Here is an 18,137-nt window from a genome sequence, read left to right on the forward strand (position 1 = left end):
TTTTTCCATAATCTATTCCTTAATTAAGGAAAGCAATCTATACTAAAGTATTTTAACACCATGTAAAGGAAAAAAAATAATAATATCATTATTTACCATAAATTCTTAGATAGGTGATATAATTCATTTTTATTAGATAAATGATATAATTCATTTTTATTGGATGTATAACTCCAGTTACTATGCAGATCTAGTTTTTTTTTTTTTTTATTAATGTCACTCTGAAAAGTTTCTCAAACAAATTACTATATAATAAATAGTGAATTACTTTTTAAAAATAAATTGAATAAAAGCAACTAAATTATTTATATTTAATTATAATAATTTCGTCATTTTTACTTTATTTTTCTTAATACAAACCGTGAGAAGAAAATTTGAACATGAAATCTTCCTTAAGTTAAAATATACACAACATTAAATTAAATCTTTAATTTTTTTTTAAAGTCAATTTACTAATCTTACTAAAAATTAATAATCATAAGTAAGCATCAAGGGACTAAAATATAGCATTTTAAGAGTATAAATACTCAATAAATAATTGTCCATCTTGACCTTAACAATTTATGATGTGCCCTTATAACATCACTAATTCATTTGGGATTCAAAATTACAAGGATCCACATTGATTGAGAACTATTTGCACAATGACAAGCTTCATAAGTACAACATTTAGGCAATCATGCCATTGTTTCTGTTTCTTTCTCTCTATTTTCTTTTTTCTGAAAGGAGTTGGTTGCCTTTCCAAAACTAGAGTGCACTGTTGGGTTCTTGTAGCTGTCTCCTAACTAGTGCAGTGTAAATGCCATCCTTCCTGAGAAGCTCTTCATGGGTGCCGCTTTCAGTTATCTGCCCATCTGATATGACAGCAACTATGTCTGCACTTTTGACAGTTGACAGCCTGTGTGCTATAACAAGAACAGTCCTACCCTTCATCAGAGAATCCATGGCATCCTATTAATCCAGTCATAAAAAGCCCGATGAGTGAAACTATTAGAAAACCAAAGGGAAACAAATGGAATTCTCAAAAAGGATCAAATTTATCCTAATTGTCTCTTTCAAATGGTTTTTGTGAAACAACAATGTCTTTTCCAATAATTAAAAAGATCAGATAATATTCAGTTAGCCCATTATTTGCTTTAGTCTGTTGGCAATTGACTACGCGAGCACGAAGAGAAATCATTAGGCGATGTATCAACCAATAACTTACCTGAACAAGGTATTCACTCTCTGCATCCAGAGCACTTGTGGCTTCATCTAATAGCAAAAGTTTTGGATTCATCAATAGTGCTCTTGCAATTGCCACTCTTTGTTTTTGGCCTCCTGACAGCCTTAAGCCACGTTCACCAACCACTGTTTGATACTTTTCAGGAAACTTGTCTATGAATTCGTGGGCGTTAGCCATTTTCTGCAATGTCATCATTTCATGAGTACATCTATGTATGTGGAATATGACATTAAATAGATGAATTTCTGTTAAAGTGAAAAAACATGAAGGGTGGTGACAATACTTACTGCTACAGCTTCTACGTCTGAAGAACTAGCTTTACCATTGAATCCGTAGGCAATGTTCTCTTCAATAGAACAATTGAAGAGAACTGGCTCCTGGCTAACTATACTGACCTGCACTCCCAAAAACAACTTGTGCATCTAAGAAACCACTAGGTATTGAAGTCATCATATTTTGTAGAATCTAGAATTCTGTATGAAAGCCTAGCAGAGCACAAACGTACATGTGTGCACATGCACTAGAGAAATAGAGAGCAAGCAAGAAATGAAGGATATTAATGGGAGATGGCTTAGTGTTTAGCCTTCTGAGGATATTGAACAAACTTTTAAAACTCACGTGTAAAGATGGAAAAAGACACTTTACATGATTTACGTGATTTACTTACTTTTAATGGCAGATGGAAATTGATAAAAGATACTTTACGTAATTTTCAAAAAAATTCTTATGACTGAGGAGCTTCATTTTGTTCCCATTTCTATTATCCACCACATAGTTTGCACGAGTACAAATCCAGATTATAAAAGTAAAGCAGCCATATGCCACAAACTGCTATTGTTGGTATTAATTAAGGAGATGTTGCTCAGCATTAAGGAAGACATAACAGGAACAAAATGATGATAACAATATAGAATTTTAATTGAGAATAATAAATGAATTTGTTTAGATCTTGTTTCCTGCACCTAGTGAAATTTCTTTTCCATATGAAGTATCATAAGATCTATAATTGAGGCCATTCCAGCATGGTTGACTATTAGATTCTGCCAAATATATGATCACGCACTGCGAAGAATTATGTGTGTTATATCAGAAATGGATACCTTGCTATGAAGATACTCATGTGATATTTCCACTAGGGGAACCCCATTTAGCAAAATCTTTCCCTTGAGAGGATCGTAGAACCTTTCAATTAAATTTGCTATTGTTGTCTGCAGAATATAGACAAACAAATAACAGATTAGACACTTGATGAGATTCAGTCTCCCTTGTTTGTCTACAATGGCAAAAATGATATTTAAGTTATGTGCATGCAGTGAAAAGGAAATCGAAATGGGGGAGGAAATGAAAACTAGAAAGTAAATATTAGCAATGTTACCTTGCCACCACCACTTGGACCAACAAGAGCAACCTTTGAGCCTGGGTTTAGTTTCAATGTTATACCCTGTAGTTCAAACCCAACTATCAGAAAAGCGACTTTAAGTTAAAGAATGTATCTATGTTCAATTAAAAGTACAACATAACGCTCTCTCAGCACCCCCTTAAGCTTATACATAGATATATATCATGCTCAGCTTGGATGCAATGTGATGTATATCCTAAGAGCTTTAGTAAAGATGTCAATCAACTGGTCCTTAGACTTCGCATATGGAGTAATTTTCTTTCATGGCTATTGTTTCAAACATAAAGTAAGGCTACTTTGTTTGCTTATGGAAAAGTGCAATAGAGGCAACTTGAGTTGCTGCTTGATTATCACAGAACATTATCATAGGATGAGACACCTCAACTCCAACCTCACTCAGTAAGATTTTCAGCCAAATACGCAGTTAGAGCAATGTGCATTCTTTTATCCTAATGTTGAAACTATGAGAATTTTCAAGCTCTTCTAATGCACTGAATTTATTCTTGAAGTAAGCGTGTATGCTAGTTTTACATCTATCCATCTAAATACCTGTTAGATTCTGGTTCTTTACTAGTTGTTAGGACCTTTAGCAATGAACGCGGAGCTAACTGAACTTTTATTTCTTTTGTTGCATATGCTGCTTGTATTGAGTAACCTCTTATGCTCTTTCAGCGAAAGAACTAATGTCCTCAAGACTCCATGGGCACAACAAAAATGCCAATGAATGTAGACTGGTACTTCGAAAATTATTTAAGAAAGAAGATGAGCAATTTATAACAAGGGCAGTTCATTCATTGCCAAAGGCTTATCATAGTTAAACACATGTTTTTTTCTTTGGTAATTGAAAAAAATATTACCTTGAGCACCATGTGACTTGGGCGGGAAGGATAAGCAAACCAGACATCATCCAACTCTACATCACCATCTGGATCACTGCCAATGAAAGCAATATGATTCCAATTATGATTTCGAAAAAAAAAAAGAAGGAAAGTTTTAGGGCATCTATTTTATTCTAAACATATAAATTATGTTCTGTATCTCTTGCAGAGACATGCTTATTACTGGGTAATTGTATCTATTCTCAAAGTACAGTCAATCAATTGAAGTTAAATACTACCTCCCTCCCAAATGAATAGTCCCCTTTTCTTTTTTCGTCTGTCTTAAAATTAAGTCCATTTTCCTTTTTTAATGGTTAGTTTAGTAAGTTAGTTTATAAAAATGTAGCTATTATAAAAAGTTTAACAAGGGAATTGTAGAGAGAGCCACAAAAACTAAAGAAATTAATTAGGAAAAACTACATCTCTTATTCTGCGTGTAAATTGATAGTGGACTATCAAATTTGGATGGAGGGACTACTGATAAAACAGATATCTAGCACGAGGTTATTGCAAGAAAGGCAGAGAGATGTGAACTAACTAACATTATTGGGCACTTGTCTCCAGATTTTGGCATGCTTGAGATGCGATCCAAAAGCTGAAAAACTCTCCTACTTGCCCCAGCAGCTTTCATTGCAGTTGTATATAATCCTGACAGAGAAGATACTGAAGAACCAACTGCAGGGCAGAAGATTGGCCAAAATAAATTAAAATTAAAATTTGAACCTTCCCGAGCACTATGTATGTGCTGTCTACTAAAAAGTACTATAAAATACACACTAGCTTAGGCATGCAACATTCGAACAAAGTATATCATGGTGTGATTCAACACGAGCAAAATAAAGATGAACAGTTGCACTAAATGACTAAAACCGTCAATTGCTATTGCAGTACATTTTGCAAGCAATTCAAACAATGACTACCTGTGAGACTATAAAGAATGAAGGAAGTAAGAGAGCCTGCAGTCATGGAGCCTATTATCGTAAGGTATGCACCATAAACTACCACAATGATGACAGATAAAGTGGATGCTGCATTTAGTCCTCCAAAGAATAGACCAACCACTCTCTGTTGTGAAAGAAAGAAAAACAAACTTCATTAGCTCAAGAAACCTTCTAATTGCGGCATTCCTAGCTTCCACAAGAGAGATGGATACTCACTGCTTGTCTGAGTCCCAGCTTCAGTGTCTCATCAACTTTTTCTGAATATCTTGAAATTGTATAACTTTCTTGAGCAAAAGATCTAACCGTTCGGATGGCCCCAAAGGATTCCTAAACATCAATTTTACTTGAGAAAATTATACCAAAAACAGAGCTTGATTGATTGCCATACTAGTCTAATTGCATTTCATTAACTAGAATACACAAGAAGATATAAAAGAATAAGGAAAAATAAGTTCCAGGAATGTATGTGGCAACAGTTAAAAATTAATTTTGGTTTCCAGAATCGAGTTAGTGATCAGACCTCCTATGAAAACATGAGTTGAAGATTAGCTCACTGCAAGAAAGGACGTTAAATAGAAAAGAATTTTCTCAATACACCAGCAAGTACCTTGAGCACATTTCCAATTGTCTTCTCACAGAAAATCATCGATTTTAAGATTGGTACATTGACTCAAGTTATAATTATTATTTGGAAAATTAACTGGTTAAATGTCCTAAGAAAAGGGGCATTTTATTTATTTGAACTTGAAAGTTGAACACTATGAGCAACTGCAACAACCCTAAGAAGAGCAACTACTATAGCGGCTTTTGGGCTCCAGCTATTGTGAAGGCATCTAATCTAAAATATATGAAATACTTTCTTACTGCAGAAGGTAAAGAAAATGAAATATGTAGCCTCCCTAGTTTCATCAAATCTATGTTGTCTACAAAAACAGTCCTATTGCGAATTCTTACCCAGTTATAAAGTTAATGATTCTTCTGACATCTATGTAATAGAGATAACAAATACAATAGTTTATTTTATTTTTTCTTTCTGAAGAAAAGAGAGGCTAATTCTGCTCACAAACCTCAGCTATTGAAGCAGCTACTGCAGCTGCAGCTTGAGTTGCATGTGAAAGATCACGAACATAGCGCCCAAATTTTCTTACAGCAATTGAAATGAGTGGTACAACAGCCAAAGCCAGCACTGAGCAGGTAAAAGAAATAAGGAAACAATGAGCAGAATTTACTGTGATAAAAGGGCATTACTCATTGAAATTCAGCTCAATTTACCTACATGTTAATTTCCATGATGACGTAAACATGAAGGCAACACCAATTAATGCAGTGGTTACATTACGGAGAGCCTCAGAAAGATTGGTTGTTGCAGCATTTTTTATGACCTGGGTGTCTTCTGACAGCCGGCTGAGAAGTTCCCCTGTTCGAGTAACATCAAAGAAGGCTATTTCCTGTTGAATCATTTAAGTAACACCATGCTAAAATGGCAGATCTCCAGAAAATTTGAAAACAAGAAAAGAAAACAAGCACTTGCAAACCAGCATCTTAAAATGACTCCTATATGCTTTTTTAAATAACGCCATTTGGATAGTTACGCCTGAACTTTCCACTAAATGAAAAATTTGTGATCTTCAGAAATAAGTAGAATGTTCGATAAACTAATCAATATAGTGTGTAAAGAATGAAGGAAATTACATAACTGCTTCAAATTTTCAATAACTATAGGATCTCACCTGATTGATTAGGTGGCTAAATAAGTTCTTCCGCAAACGAGCCACAACTCTTTCACTAGCAGAAGCAAAAAGCCATGCTCGAAGTGCAGTGCACACAGAACTAAAACAAGTGAAAAAGGAGCTATATTTACTACACTCTTCAAGAAATCTAAATAGATAACAAGAAAGAAACTAAAGCTTTCTGGAATATCTTGCATTCTGAAAGTGTCAATATCAAGTGAAGATATATGTTCCCAGAGTCTAACAATTAGAAATTAAGATGCTAATTTAATAGAGCAAAAAAAAAATAAAATAAAATCAAATGTACAACCACAAGGAGTAACGGTATGAGGACTTCTGTATAGGGAGTTGACTTAGGGAAAAAGTTAACATGAATAGAGGGTAAGAAAACAAAAGAAAAAAGATCTTGAACTTATGATGAGATCAGGATTATTGTTGCAGTAACTGCATACTAAATTTTGCCAAGAACTCTTGACATAAGATTGGATGGCAAGAGATACAATGTTATACTGCACATAGTTGAGAAAGAAACAACTATAATGAATATATTTCATACTAATGCATATCAGTGTGGTAATACATCATACCCGATTACAACTATCAACACTATATCCAGTATGGTATTCTTGACTGCGTCCAAAGCTTCTGACTGCTCTTCAGGAGACTTTATATCTCTTGATACAATGTCTATGATCATTCCTCCATACTTAGGCTGCAATTTACAAAATTATAACACATTATGGAGAGAAATACCTCCATTAGGACAGGAGCCTAGTTAACTTTTCATAATTAAGTTTCTAACTTTTGGTTGGTTAAACTTATCGTACCAGAACATTAGTCTTTCAGCTTGTATGTACATATGAATGGAAAAATAATAAGTGTTAACAGGTAATATTACTGGATCAAGGAAGAGTTTAGAATGCCTGATTAAGATAGACAAATGAGTTTTGAATATGAAGCCTCCTCTATGAGGAGTAGGAATATGAACAAGACAGTCAACAATAGAGGATGAAGTAAAGCATAAATACTCTAGTACACCATTGGTAAAGGATATCTGATAGTTTTATGAGGTGTAACTTCAGTTATTGTGAAATAAACAAAACTAAAATGAGAGTCAAGAAGAGAATGAACATGTAAACTAGGAGAGAAAGTAACTTACAATTAGAAGACTTGATGTGGATGCTATCAGCAGCGCAATAGTGCCAACTGCTAGCTTCCCAGCATCAGGTTTCGCCTTTAAAACAAGAAAGTCGTTAAACATGAAAGTCATTACCATTTATTTCATTCTGATTCCATCCTCAAATGCAATAAACAAAATCAGTTCTTACCAGTGAAAAAACTCTACCAAATCCAACATTTGCTGCCTGAATTTTCAAAAACAATGTCAACTAGAATTTGAAAAGAGCTTCAAATTGCAAGGAAATATAAATATAGCATGAAATAGCAAGAACAGCTGTCACCTCCACTCCATCCCCAAGTTCAAGGTCGTTTGGAGAACCATCTGGTGATTGATCTTCATTTGCTTTCCTTCGTGCCTACACAACAGTAAAGAAATCAACTACATTTTGTTTTAGGAAGAATTAGCTAAGCACCTCTTACTTGATAAAATTGTGATGGTTACTTAAATCCACTTGGTTAAAAAATATGTCGCTATGTTCCATTACTTTTGAAATAATAAACCTATAACTTCTATCATTCGAGACTAGAACAGCTAGGAGGTCTAGTCAAACAATTAACATATTGGATACCGCAAACAACAGAAATCTTAAATCCCAATAACATTCTGTTTTCTTAGTTGTTTTTTCTAAATTCGCAATTCAAGATTTGAGAAAAGACCTGCAGAGAAACAGTCAAAATGAAATATAAATACAAAATTTAAAGAAGTGATATTTTACAAAGGATATGGAAATATCCCACAAGAGAATAAACAATAATCTTGTTACCGAAGAACCCAAACCAAACAGAACTTATATAATAATAAATTCTATAAGCAATTCAAGTGATTCAACCAATAACCAGAAAAGATAATCCAAGATTTTAAACACAATCGTGCACGTTGTTTCTAGCAAAAAGAAAAACAGCAAGAATTATAAAAGAAAGAAGAAACAAGAAAAAGAAATAAAACCTCTTTTGACAAGAGAGAAACTCTTTCACTTCCTGAAGATGAAATGGACCTTGATGTCCAATCCAAGTTCTGTTTCTTGCCCATTAAAGGACCTGTTTAATAACTGTATTTCGCGGGAAGTGTTCGAGTTTCTCTGTTGTGGTGAAAGAAAGGATTATAACTATAATGGAGTGTTACTTACTATTATTAACAAGTCCCACTTATGAACACAAGAAAGGAAAAACAAAAAGAATTAAAAAGAAAAAAGAAGCTGTCAGCGGTAAGTGTCACTGGTCTCCACAGGCCAATGACCGACCTCCACATAGATGGGCAACCGCTACCCAACAGACGTCGCGCCTCACCCTTCATTTCTTTTTTTTTTTTTTTTTTTACTCTCAAATAATTTTAAAGTCTTCGCAAATTTTAATTTATTTCTAAAAGATTTGGTATTTGATTAGCTTATTTTCTAGCAGTATCAAACAGGACCCAATCAACTATAAATCAACAAGATATTTTTATACGTATAAGTAAAAAGAATGTTGGGTTCGAATTTCTTTAATCACAGCCAATCGGATCAAATAGTCTGTGCATCATTTGAATACAAGTAAAAATTGAATTCAAAAGATTCAGCCACGAGTTGCGAAAGTAAGGCTATGTTTTATGCAGAATGGTAGTTGAAGGGTGGCTGTCAATTGACTTGGAAAACAGAGAAACTTTAAATGCCTGGTCATTGTTTTTTCAGATAATCAAAATGCTTTTCCGTCGACTGTACAAAGATATGATTAAATTCACAATTAGTGCAAGGAATTTCTTTTCTAGTGTCCTATTTCCTGTCTTAAAAGAGTTTCAACAGAGCTGCGGTGGGTCAGAGCGTTCGAATAGTATTCTTTATTTTTAAAATATAATCTTTATAATAAAAAATATTTAAATATAAAAATTAAATTTTTAAAAATTATATTAGATTTTTTATAATTTACTATTTATTTTATTTTTATTTCTATGAATATAAAAAGTTTTATTCTCTTTGTTTTTCCTTTTAATTTTAACTAATAGTCAAATAGAATAAAAAGTCAATTAATAAAATATATAAAAATATATAATACATTTATTAAATTTAGAATAAAAAATAGAATTTCACTTTCCACCTCAATAGAAAATCCATTAAAGTTTAATTTTATAATATAACTAGTATTTTATTTATTTTATATTTAAGAAATTTCTCTTAGACATTGTATATAATTTGATTTCTAATTATATTAATATAAAAAAGTTTATTTTTATTTTGTAATATTTTTGTTTATATCTATATTAATATTTTTATGATTTATTCTTATAAAATTTTTGTGTTTATTATATACTAAAGTAAATACACATTAAAAGTATTTATATTTATCAATTTTATTTTTTATTTATTTCTTACACTAATAATTTTTCATATGTAATAATTATTTTTAATAAACTAAATTGTTAAAATTTTTTATTTATATTTTATTATTATTACCTTTTGATACTAGATATATATATATATATATATATATATATATATATAATATTAATTTTTTATTCATTATATTGTACCAAAAGTTTTTCAACATATCAAACATTTCTAATAACTGTTTTTATATTTTTATTATTTTATTATTATTTTCTACATATAAAATGTAAATATATATTTTATTATAAAGATAATAAGATTTATTTTTAATAGTTAGAATGATTATTATACTTATTGTGATGTTTTTAATAATATAATAGTTTTATATTTAAATAAATAAAAAATTTCACGATATTTTTTATTAGTATTTAAAATTATATTTAATTTTTTTATAAATATTTATAATTAATATTTTTATGAGCACACCATATGTTATTTTCTCATTGGAAAATAATATAATATGGCTTTATAAAATTTTGCTAAGTGGAGTCTCACGAAAAACTTGATATTCTTTATATATATATATATATATATATATATATATATATATATATATATATATATATATATATATTCTTTAAAATAAAGAACATGATATATATAAAGAATGTGTTGCCGGTGGTCTGAGAGGCCATATCCCTGTAGCTGATGTTTATAATAATCTTCTATATATGCAGGTTTATTTTAATATTTTGAAAAGAATTCATATATATCTTTTATTTGCACATCAAGCTGATAAATATAAAAATATTTATTAATATTAAATAATCTAAATACATGTCAATTATTCAATATTTAATAACAAAACATACAAACAATGTTTCAGTTAATCCAAGAGCGCATAGATGAGATGGTAATGATCTCTTCTAACTTAATTAAGATCTCAAATTCGAATCTTGAGTATGCAGCTGTGCTAAAACTTTTGTGGGAGTGTCTTGCCATCCGTAAGGGTCCTATCCGACATGCTCTAGATTAACTCTAGATATATGTATACCAAAAGGAAAACTATATATAAGTTATCTATTTGTTAACGTATCTTTTACTATATATCATGGTATATGCATTTGGAAATGATAATTTTTAACCTTTTAGCTCTTTCAAAATTTTATTGTTTACATGTATAACTTTTAATTATGGTATTTAAAGAAAATTTGAAATTGAATAAACTTTTTATGGAAGTGGTTTCTCTTATCAATATGAGAAGAGAGTTTAAAGTCTTATTATATTTATAGCCATTTTTACAAAAGAGAATAATGTAATGAAAGGAAAGATAAAATTTTAATCAATCATTCCCTATTTATGTGCTATCACTTTTCTTGATTGATGGAAATAAATGCTCTTTTACTGACTTACCATTTTGACATGACTGAGTCTCAATACAATCCCTTAAATTACTCTTATGATCCGCTATATTAGGAATGATAACCATGACTTGATCAACTTCCTTATTACTCTAATCAATCTTATTTCTGTTATCCGTATCATTTAAGTTTGACTCAAGTTGGAGGCATTGTTTGTTGCAGAATGAAGTAGCGTGGCCTTACATAATGATTTTGTGAAAATGTTCGCAAGCTGAAGGATATAGGAGATATGTCAATTAATAAGGAGTCCCATTGAAACTCTGTCACGAACAAAATGGTAGTTTAATTTAATATGTTTGCTATGAGTATGAAAGACATGATTGAAAATCATATATAAAGCACTCAAGTTATCACAAAAGAGTATTAGTGATTGGGATTAAAGAACTTAAAGATTAAATAAGAGAAAAGTGAGCCATGTTACTTCAATGGCTGTGTTAGTATTACCATGGTATTTGACCTTACTTGAGCGTGAAATCATTAATTATTTCTTAGCACAAAAAGAAATAATGTTGTGACCTAAAAAGGTGCAAAAACTCACTCTAGAGTGTCTAATAGTAGGACAACTTGCCCAATTTGCATTAGAAAACGCAAAAAGATTAATTATAATATCTCCAGCTAAATGCAAACCCAAAGTAATAGAGCCTTTAATGTATATTAAAATATATCAAACCATTTTTATACTAGCAATAGTTGGTGATTGCATATATTGAGAAACATAGATCACACTAAAGGAAAGATCAAGTCTTGTAAGTATTAAATATTGTAAAGCACAACAATGCTACGATAAAAAGTAGGATCAGAAATACCCCTTGGTTTGCTATCTAACATTTGAGCTTTATCAATAATAGTTCGGACATAGTAAGTCTGAGAAAGATGTAGAGTGTTGGTAGACCGTTGAACTTCTATACCAAGAAAATGATGTACGGGTCAAAGATTTTTCATGGAAGATTTAGAATGTAAGATTATTATAAGATGAACAAGTAACTTTGAATCAAATCATGTTAATAACATATCATCAACATAAAGGAATAAGACTAATGTGTCAAACAGTGAGTGCATAATAAATAAAGATGGTTCAGCAAGACAATAAAAGAAACCATGTTTGAACAAAGAGGCACTAAAACTATCAAACCAAGCTCTTGGTGCCTGTTTAAGGCTATTTTGAAAATTTATAAACATAAGATGGAAACTTCAGATCATGCATACTTAATGGTTGGTCCATATAGATGTCTTCATTATTGTAACAATAGAGGAAAGAATTTTTAACATCAAGTTGTCTAATATCCTATTTTCAAACCATAGCTAAGCTAAGAACTAAGCGAATAGTACTTAGTTGTATGATGGGAGAAAAAGTTTTAATATAGTCGATACTGTCAACTTGGTGATATCCTTTTGCAACAAGTCTGGCTTTTAGCCTATGTGTGCCATCAACTTTTAAAGACCCATTTTGATCCCACAATATTCATATAAGATTCTCTAGGAGCTAAGGTCCATGTTTGATTTTGATACAAAATACTAAGTGTATCGAGCATGACTTTCCTCCACCCATCATGTTGAATGGCTGCTTTAACTAATAATGGCTCAATTAATATATCACTAAGTCTTATAGATACTGTGTTTTGCTCTCATAACCATAAAATGAGATGTTGACTAAACCTGTTTAGAAGAATGAGAAGTGGTAGGATTTATATTCACCAAATTATTGTCTTTAATGGGAAGAGAAGTTGAGAAGGCCATGTCATATTTGTGTGGTGAGAGATCGAGATTAATATTGTTGGAAGTGTGATCGTGGGAATGATTTGATGGCAACACAAATGGCATATCTAAGTTGATATGTTATGGTATAAATGATGACAAGCTTGAAACATAGGTTGTTATAGGGATATGTGTTAAGTCCATGGTTGTGGATGAATATATTAAATACATTGAGGTAGGAAGTGTGGTATCAAGAAAATCTATTATGCTAACACTGAAAAGTGAAAAGGACTCTTTTATCTTGTAAAGAAATATATTCTCATCAAACACGATATATGCTTAGATACAAACATTTTATCAGTTTTTCAATTGAAACATTGGTACCTTTTAAGCTTATCATTATAACCTATAAACACACAAGGAATTATTTTAGGATCAAACTTGTTCTTCTTGGTGTTCCATGTATATAGGTAACTTCATAAAAATAGAGTAGTTAGGGTGAGCACTATGTAAATGAAAATAAGGAGAATTAAATTAAGAGAAGAAGAAGGCAAACAATTGATTAAAAAAGCTATTGTAGTGAAGGCTTCAACCCATAAAAAAATAGGTGCTCCATTGTGAAAGATTATAGTCGTCTTGAATTCTCTAATAGTATGATGACGATGTTCGATAATACTTGTTTGTTTAGGTGGATGCAGATAAGAAGGCTGATGAATGATTCCTTGTTGTTGAAAGTGTAAAGAAAGTCTTTTATTTACAAATTCACTGCCACCATCAAAATAGAAAATCTTAGTTTTTCTATCAAATTGATGCTGCACATAGCTTTCAAAGGCTATATAAACATCAATAAAATCAGACTTGGCATGAAGAGGAATTATTCAAACATAATGAAAATAATCATATATAAAACAAGCATAGTATCGAAATCTGCCAAGAGATAAAATAGGGGCTGGTACCAAAATATCACAATGAATTTAGTAAAAAATTTCAGTACTTGAAGAATGAGATGAACTAAAAGGTAATTTGCTAATTTTGCCTAATTGGCCACTTTCATATACAATGTCTACTTTTTATTTAAACTAACATGAATTAGACTCTTAGTATGTAATAGTTTAACAATTGATTTTTGTGGATGTCTAAGACGTTGGTGCTACAGCTCTTCAGTCCCTAAATGTTGTCTCTTGGAAAAGTGTACTTCCTTAGGTTTGGATAGGACATAAAGGTCCCTTTACGTTGATCCACTATCAGAGTTTGACATATTGCTCATTCCTTAATGCAAAATTACTTGTCAATAAATTCATAAATCAAAGGGTATTATGAGGTTAATTCACTAATAGAGAATAAATGAGTTAATTAAGGTACATGTAGGACATCATGAAAAAATAAGTCATTCTTACCATCAGAAACTAAAACATCCTCAACTGTATCTATCTTTAAAGGAGAACCATCACCAATGAAGATTGAATCATGACCAACATATTTTTTTAAGATTGAATCATGGGCTAATTGTGTTAGCTACAATCTAAAGCAGTGTACCTATCGATGCAGTCTAGCACTAATGGCGAGTATCAAGGTCGTATTCCTCGGAAAAGTGAAAGCCCAGAGTTACTCCTTTGTTCTTTGTTATATTAACCTAAAATGAATGATGAATAATTTATAAACTAACTAATTGCTACAAGCTAAGTTCTAAGGGTGATGCAGGAATGAATGGATAAATGAAATAACCAAGACAAGAAAGCAAACCCAAAGGGAACCTAAACTAGTTGGTAATCAAACAACAGATAAAGGATTGATGAATCCAATTATGCTACCTGTGGATAAATTCTTAACTGAATTCGGTTTCTCTCTCGAGATAACCGAATTCCTAAACCTAATAACCTAAAGTTGGAATCTCTTCCTAACGATTGATTCTTAAATTAGCATTAAGCTTTAATCCGCCTCTATTAAGCTTTGTTAATTCTTAATCCGACGAGTTAATTATCCTTATCTCTAAGTGATTATTAACCAGTTCTTGCTATTCAAAATTCCAATTGCCAAATGGACTTCTCATTCACATAAAGCAATCTAAACACTACAATTCATAACATCTCATGAATAATGCTATCTTATTAATACTGAAAGCAAGAAGAATACAAAACCAACTCAAACAATCCAACAATATAATATTAAGCCAACATAGTAAAGAAATCCTAATGGATTTAATCAATCTAGCTAAACATGTTCATGTTTAAAACAATCTAGGAAATCAATTACAATGAAAGAATAATGAAAATGAAACATGTACACCATTTTCTCTCGAATTGGATGAACAGCTCCAAATCTTAATCTACACTTTGATTAATCTCCTAAATTGCCTCTTGAATTGCTCCACTACTGTTTTACACTCGGAACCTTGAGATTCCGGGATTCTTCCTCCTATGACTCTCTCGCACTCAATCATGCGAAGGGCTCTATGTCACTCCTTCCCCTTCTTTCTCTTCTTTACCCTAAAAAATATGTTTTTCTTATATATTTAATTTAGCATGGCCGTGGTCAAGGCCGTACTAGTCAGCATGGCCGGAGTCCAGGCCGTGGTGAAACTGCTGAAATTGTGAATCTCACACAACTAGGGTTTCACCACAGCCGTGTTGCCCCCCGTGCTGGCCACCACAGGCCGTGCTGGAGGCCGTGGTGGCTACGAAAACCGAGCTCAAACCATTATTTTGAAGACCAAGTTTCAATGGTTGGTCACGACCAGAGTCCAGGCCGTGATGGTCAGCACGGCCTTGACTCAGGCCTTGCTCAATGTGTGCAACGTGGGCTCTTGTCTGATCTTGATGAATTCTCATCCGTTTCCGCCTGTATTGATCTATAATTGCTTAAGCACCGATGACGGTCCTATAAATGCTCCTGAAATGTAAAAGAAGACAAAACACAGGTGATTTGGGAATAAAAGCACAATAATTGCTAAGAACATACGCAATAATATGCAAGAAAATATGTGTAAAACTATGCACATCAACCAACATATTTTTTAAGATTTTATAACAAACCTGATTGTGCTGTCACATGATTTGAGGCTCTAGTGTTAGTCGTCCATTCAACATTTGGGACTGAAATATCCATGGTAAGGGTAGTAAGAGCTTGAGGAAGATCCTCATTGTTCACTAGTTGATTTGGTAGGCTCCAGCAGATTTTGGTAATATATCCAAGTCTTCTGCAAAGCTGATAATGCTCATTCTTGTACATTTCTCATTTTATGCTTGTCATTCATCATTTATTAGGTGATGGCGGTCGTTTAGTGTGATTGTTCAATCTTTATGATAAGTGAATTATTTCTTGCATGGTTTGAATACTGAAAATTATTGTTAGTAGCTTGGAAACCTCTACCTTTTGAGAAAAAATGATTGTTGTGACAATTTTTGTTACTGTAAGTTTATTGTTAGTCTAGTTGCATTGTTTATAAAAGGCATATGACAGTGAGTTGGATCCTTCAACCCATGTGTTTCGTTGATTGAAACATTGTAGGAGTGACATAATTTCTGAATAAGACGACGTGGGTGGTTTGATCATTGCCATTATAAAAGATTTATATTTCTGACCAAGATTGACAAGTAAAGAGTAAAATTTTGTCTTGTTAGGTATTAGGTTTCCTATGGCTGCAAAACTATCACAAATACTTTTAAACCTCCTCAAATATTCTACCAAGGACTGATTTGGATCTTTTATGAGATATGTAAGTTATCGACAAATAAATTCCCATTCTTGTGAAACTTGAGCATATCTTCTTTCAAGGCATTCAAAACTGATTGTAATGATTTGAGGCTAATAACAAGACCTAAAGCTTCTTCAACAAGTGTTCAAATAATTCATCCATATAGAAGATGATCTTCTTTATGCTATTTAAGGTATTCTTATGGGAATGTTTCCATTTTATTTATTGGAGTTTCTTCTAATATAACAGATTAGTAGAATCATAAATTAATATAATTGATAATAGTAAACTTCAGATGAAAGAGCTGCTTCTCATAGGATGATTTAGAAAGCATGCCACAAATTACAAGATCTAGGTTTCTTATAATAGTCTAAAATCAGTTGAACTCTTGAATCCGAACAATTTTAGAAGAACAAAATCAAGATGAGGGAAAACTAAATGTCACTCAATACTCTCATAAAAATAAAAGATTACATATCTATGAAGTATATATACACAACTAACCAATAAGAATAAGACACCTAACTAATTACAAATTACAATGGATAAGTAACTTAATGACTCATTATGCTGAGTCATTAACGAATAATATAAGCTACCAACATTGATTAAAAAAGAATGTCAAAAAGAAGAAAAGAATCGCGAGGGAATGTGTAGAGAAATTGTGTAACCATCATCCTAGCATAATGCAACAACTCAGCTCATAAGAAGCTTCACGAAAATTTGCAGCTTTAGCTTGCTCAACAACTTCTCAATACTGCTCATATATTTCTTCATCCCTTCCTTAAGGTGGACCTTGGTGTAAGTCAACCAAGCCCAAGTTAGAAACTAAATAATTGAATTTAGGAGCTACAACAGCCTTAGTAAAAATGCCTACTAGTTGGTTTTTGGAAGTAAAAATGCATGCCAGTTGGTTTTTGGAGTGTATGTACTGTGGAAGAATAAAACCTTTTTTTACTCATTTTTCACTAAATGACAATCTATTTCCAAGTGTATTGCCCTCTCATGGAACAATAGATTTGCTATGATGTAAAGAGCTGCTTTATTATCATACGAAAAATTAATATGCATTCTGTGAGTGACATGTATGTATTGGAGTTCATGGACAGTTGTTGCTAAGCTTTTGTATTCTGCTTCTGTAGAAGACCTAAAGATGGTGTTCTATTTCTTTGTTTTCCATGAAATCAATGCATTGATGCTTGCTTTAATCTATAAAGCAAGCATTTCACATTTCTCTTGTCCTGGAACCTCTAAATAAAATGGACATGCAGAGTATAAACATAGACATATTTTAGATATTGTTCGCACATTACTTCACTCTACTTCTGTTCTTGATCAATTTTGGGGAGAAGCTGCTCTTACTGTTGTATATACTATTAATAGACTTCCATCTCTTGTTACCAACAACCAACCTCCTTATGAATGCCTTTTTGGCACCCTACCTTCTTATACCAATCTTAAACCTTTTCGGTGTGCCTGCTTTATGTTGCTTCAACCTCATGAGCATAATAAGCTAGAACCTCGTTCTCGATTGTGTTGCTTTCTTGGGTATGGCATTGAACATAAAGGTTATAGATATTATGATCTTGTTAGTTGTCATTTACACATCTCCCGCCATGTCATTTTTTTAGGAAAAAACAATGTTCTCAAGTCTTTTTAAATTTCATGTCTCTAT

General features: G+C 32.1%; 1 protein-coding gene across 2 annotated transcripts; it reads right to left on the reverse strand.

Moving 5' to 3' along the window:
• Nucleotides 1-504: 504 nt before the first annotated feature.
• On the reverse strand, nucleotides 505-8,628 carry LOC8273728 (ABC transporter B family member 27). 2 transcript variants are annotated; one of them, XM_002533492.4, is made up of 17 exons: nucleotides 8,299-8,627; nucleotides 7,634-7,708; nucleotides 7,502-7,537; nucleotides 7,333-7,407; nucleotides 6,761-6,885; nucleotides 6,174-6,273; nucleotides 5,720-5,891; nucleotides 5,511-5,629; nucleotides 4,660-4,770; nucleotides 4,423-4,567; nucleotides 4,045-4,177; nucleotides 3,482-3,557; nucleotides 2,601-2,666; nucleotides 2,326-2,433; nucleotides 1,513-1,620; nucleotides 1,208-1,405; nucleotides 505-951 (listed from the first exon to the last, which is right to left on the reverse strand). In XM_002533492.4, exons 1-17 carry the CDS (start codon nucleotides 8,380-8,382, stop codon nucleotides 748-750), a joined length of 1,935 nt encoding a protein of 644 aa, XP_002533538.1. In that variant the 5' UTR covers nucleotides 8,383-8,627; the 3' UTR covers nucleotides 505-747. The 2 variants fall into 2 exon arrangements, with proteins under 2 accessions (XP_002533538.1, XP_048229822.1); XM_048373865.1 differs by lacking the exon at nucleotides 2,601-2,666 and having other exon boundaries at nucleotides 8,299-8,628.
• Nucleotides 8,629-18,137: the final 9,509 nt, after the last annotated feature.

Source organism: Ricinus communis, chromosome 5 (assembly GCF_019578655.1).
Source record: "Ricinus communis isolate WT05 ecotype wild-type chromosome 5, ASM1957865v1, whole genome shotgun sequence".
In the NCBI taxonomy this organism is placed as follows: Eukaryota; Viridiplantae; Streptophyta; class Magnoliopsida; order Malpighiales; family Euphorbiaceae; genus Ricinus; species Ricinus communis.

Excerpts from the sequence above, each read along its gene's own strand:
- LOC8273728 (XM_002533492.4), bottom strand. The coding sequence starts at position 8,382 with ATGGGCAAGAAACAGAACTTGGATTGGACATCAAGGTCCATTTCATCT. Across the intron at positions 7,709-8,298 it reads TTTCTCTCTTGTCAAAAGAG|GCACGAAGGAAAGCAAATGA; the intron begins GTTTTATTTCTT and ends ACTGTTGTGTAG. Across the intron at positions 7,408-7,501 it reads TTGGTAGAGTTTTTTCACTG|GCGAAACCTGATGCTGGGAA; the intron begins GTAAGAACTGAT and ends CTTGTTTTAAAG.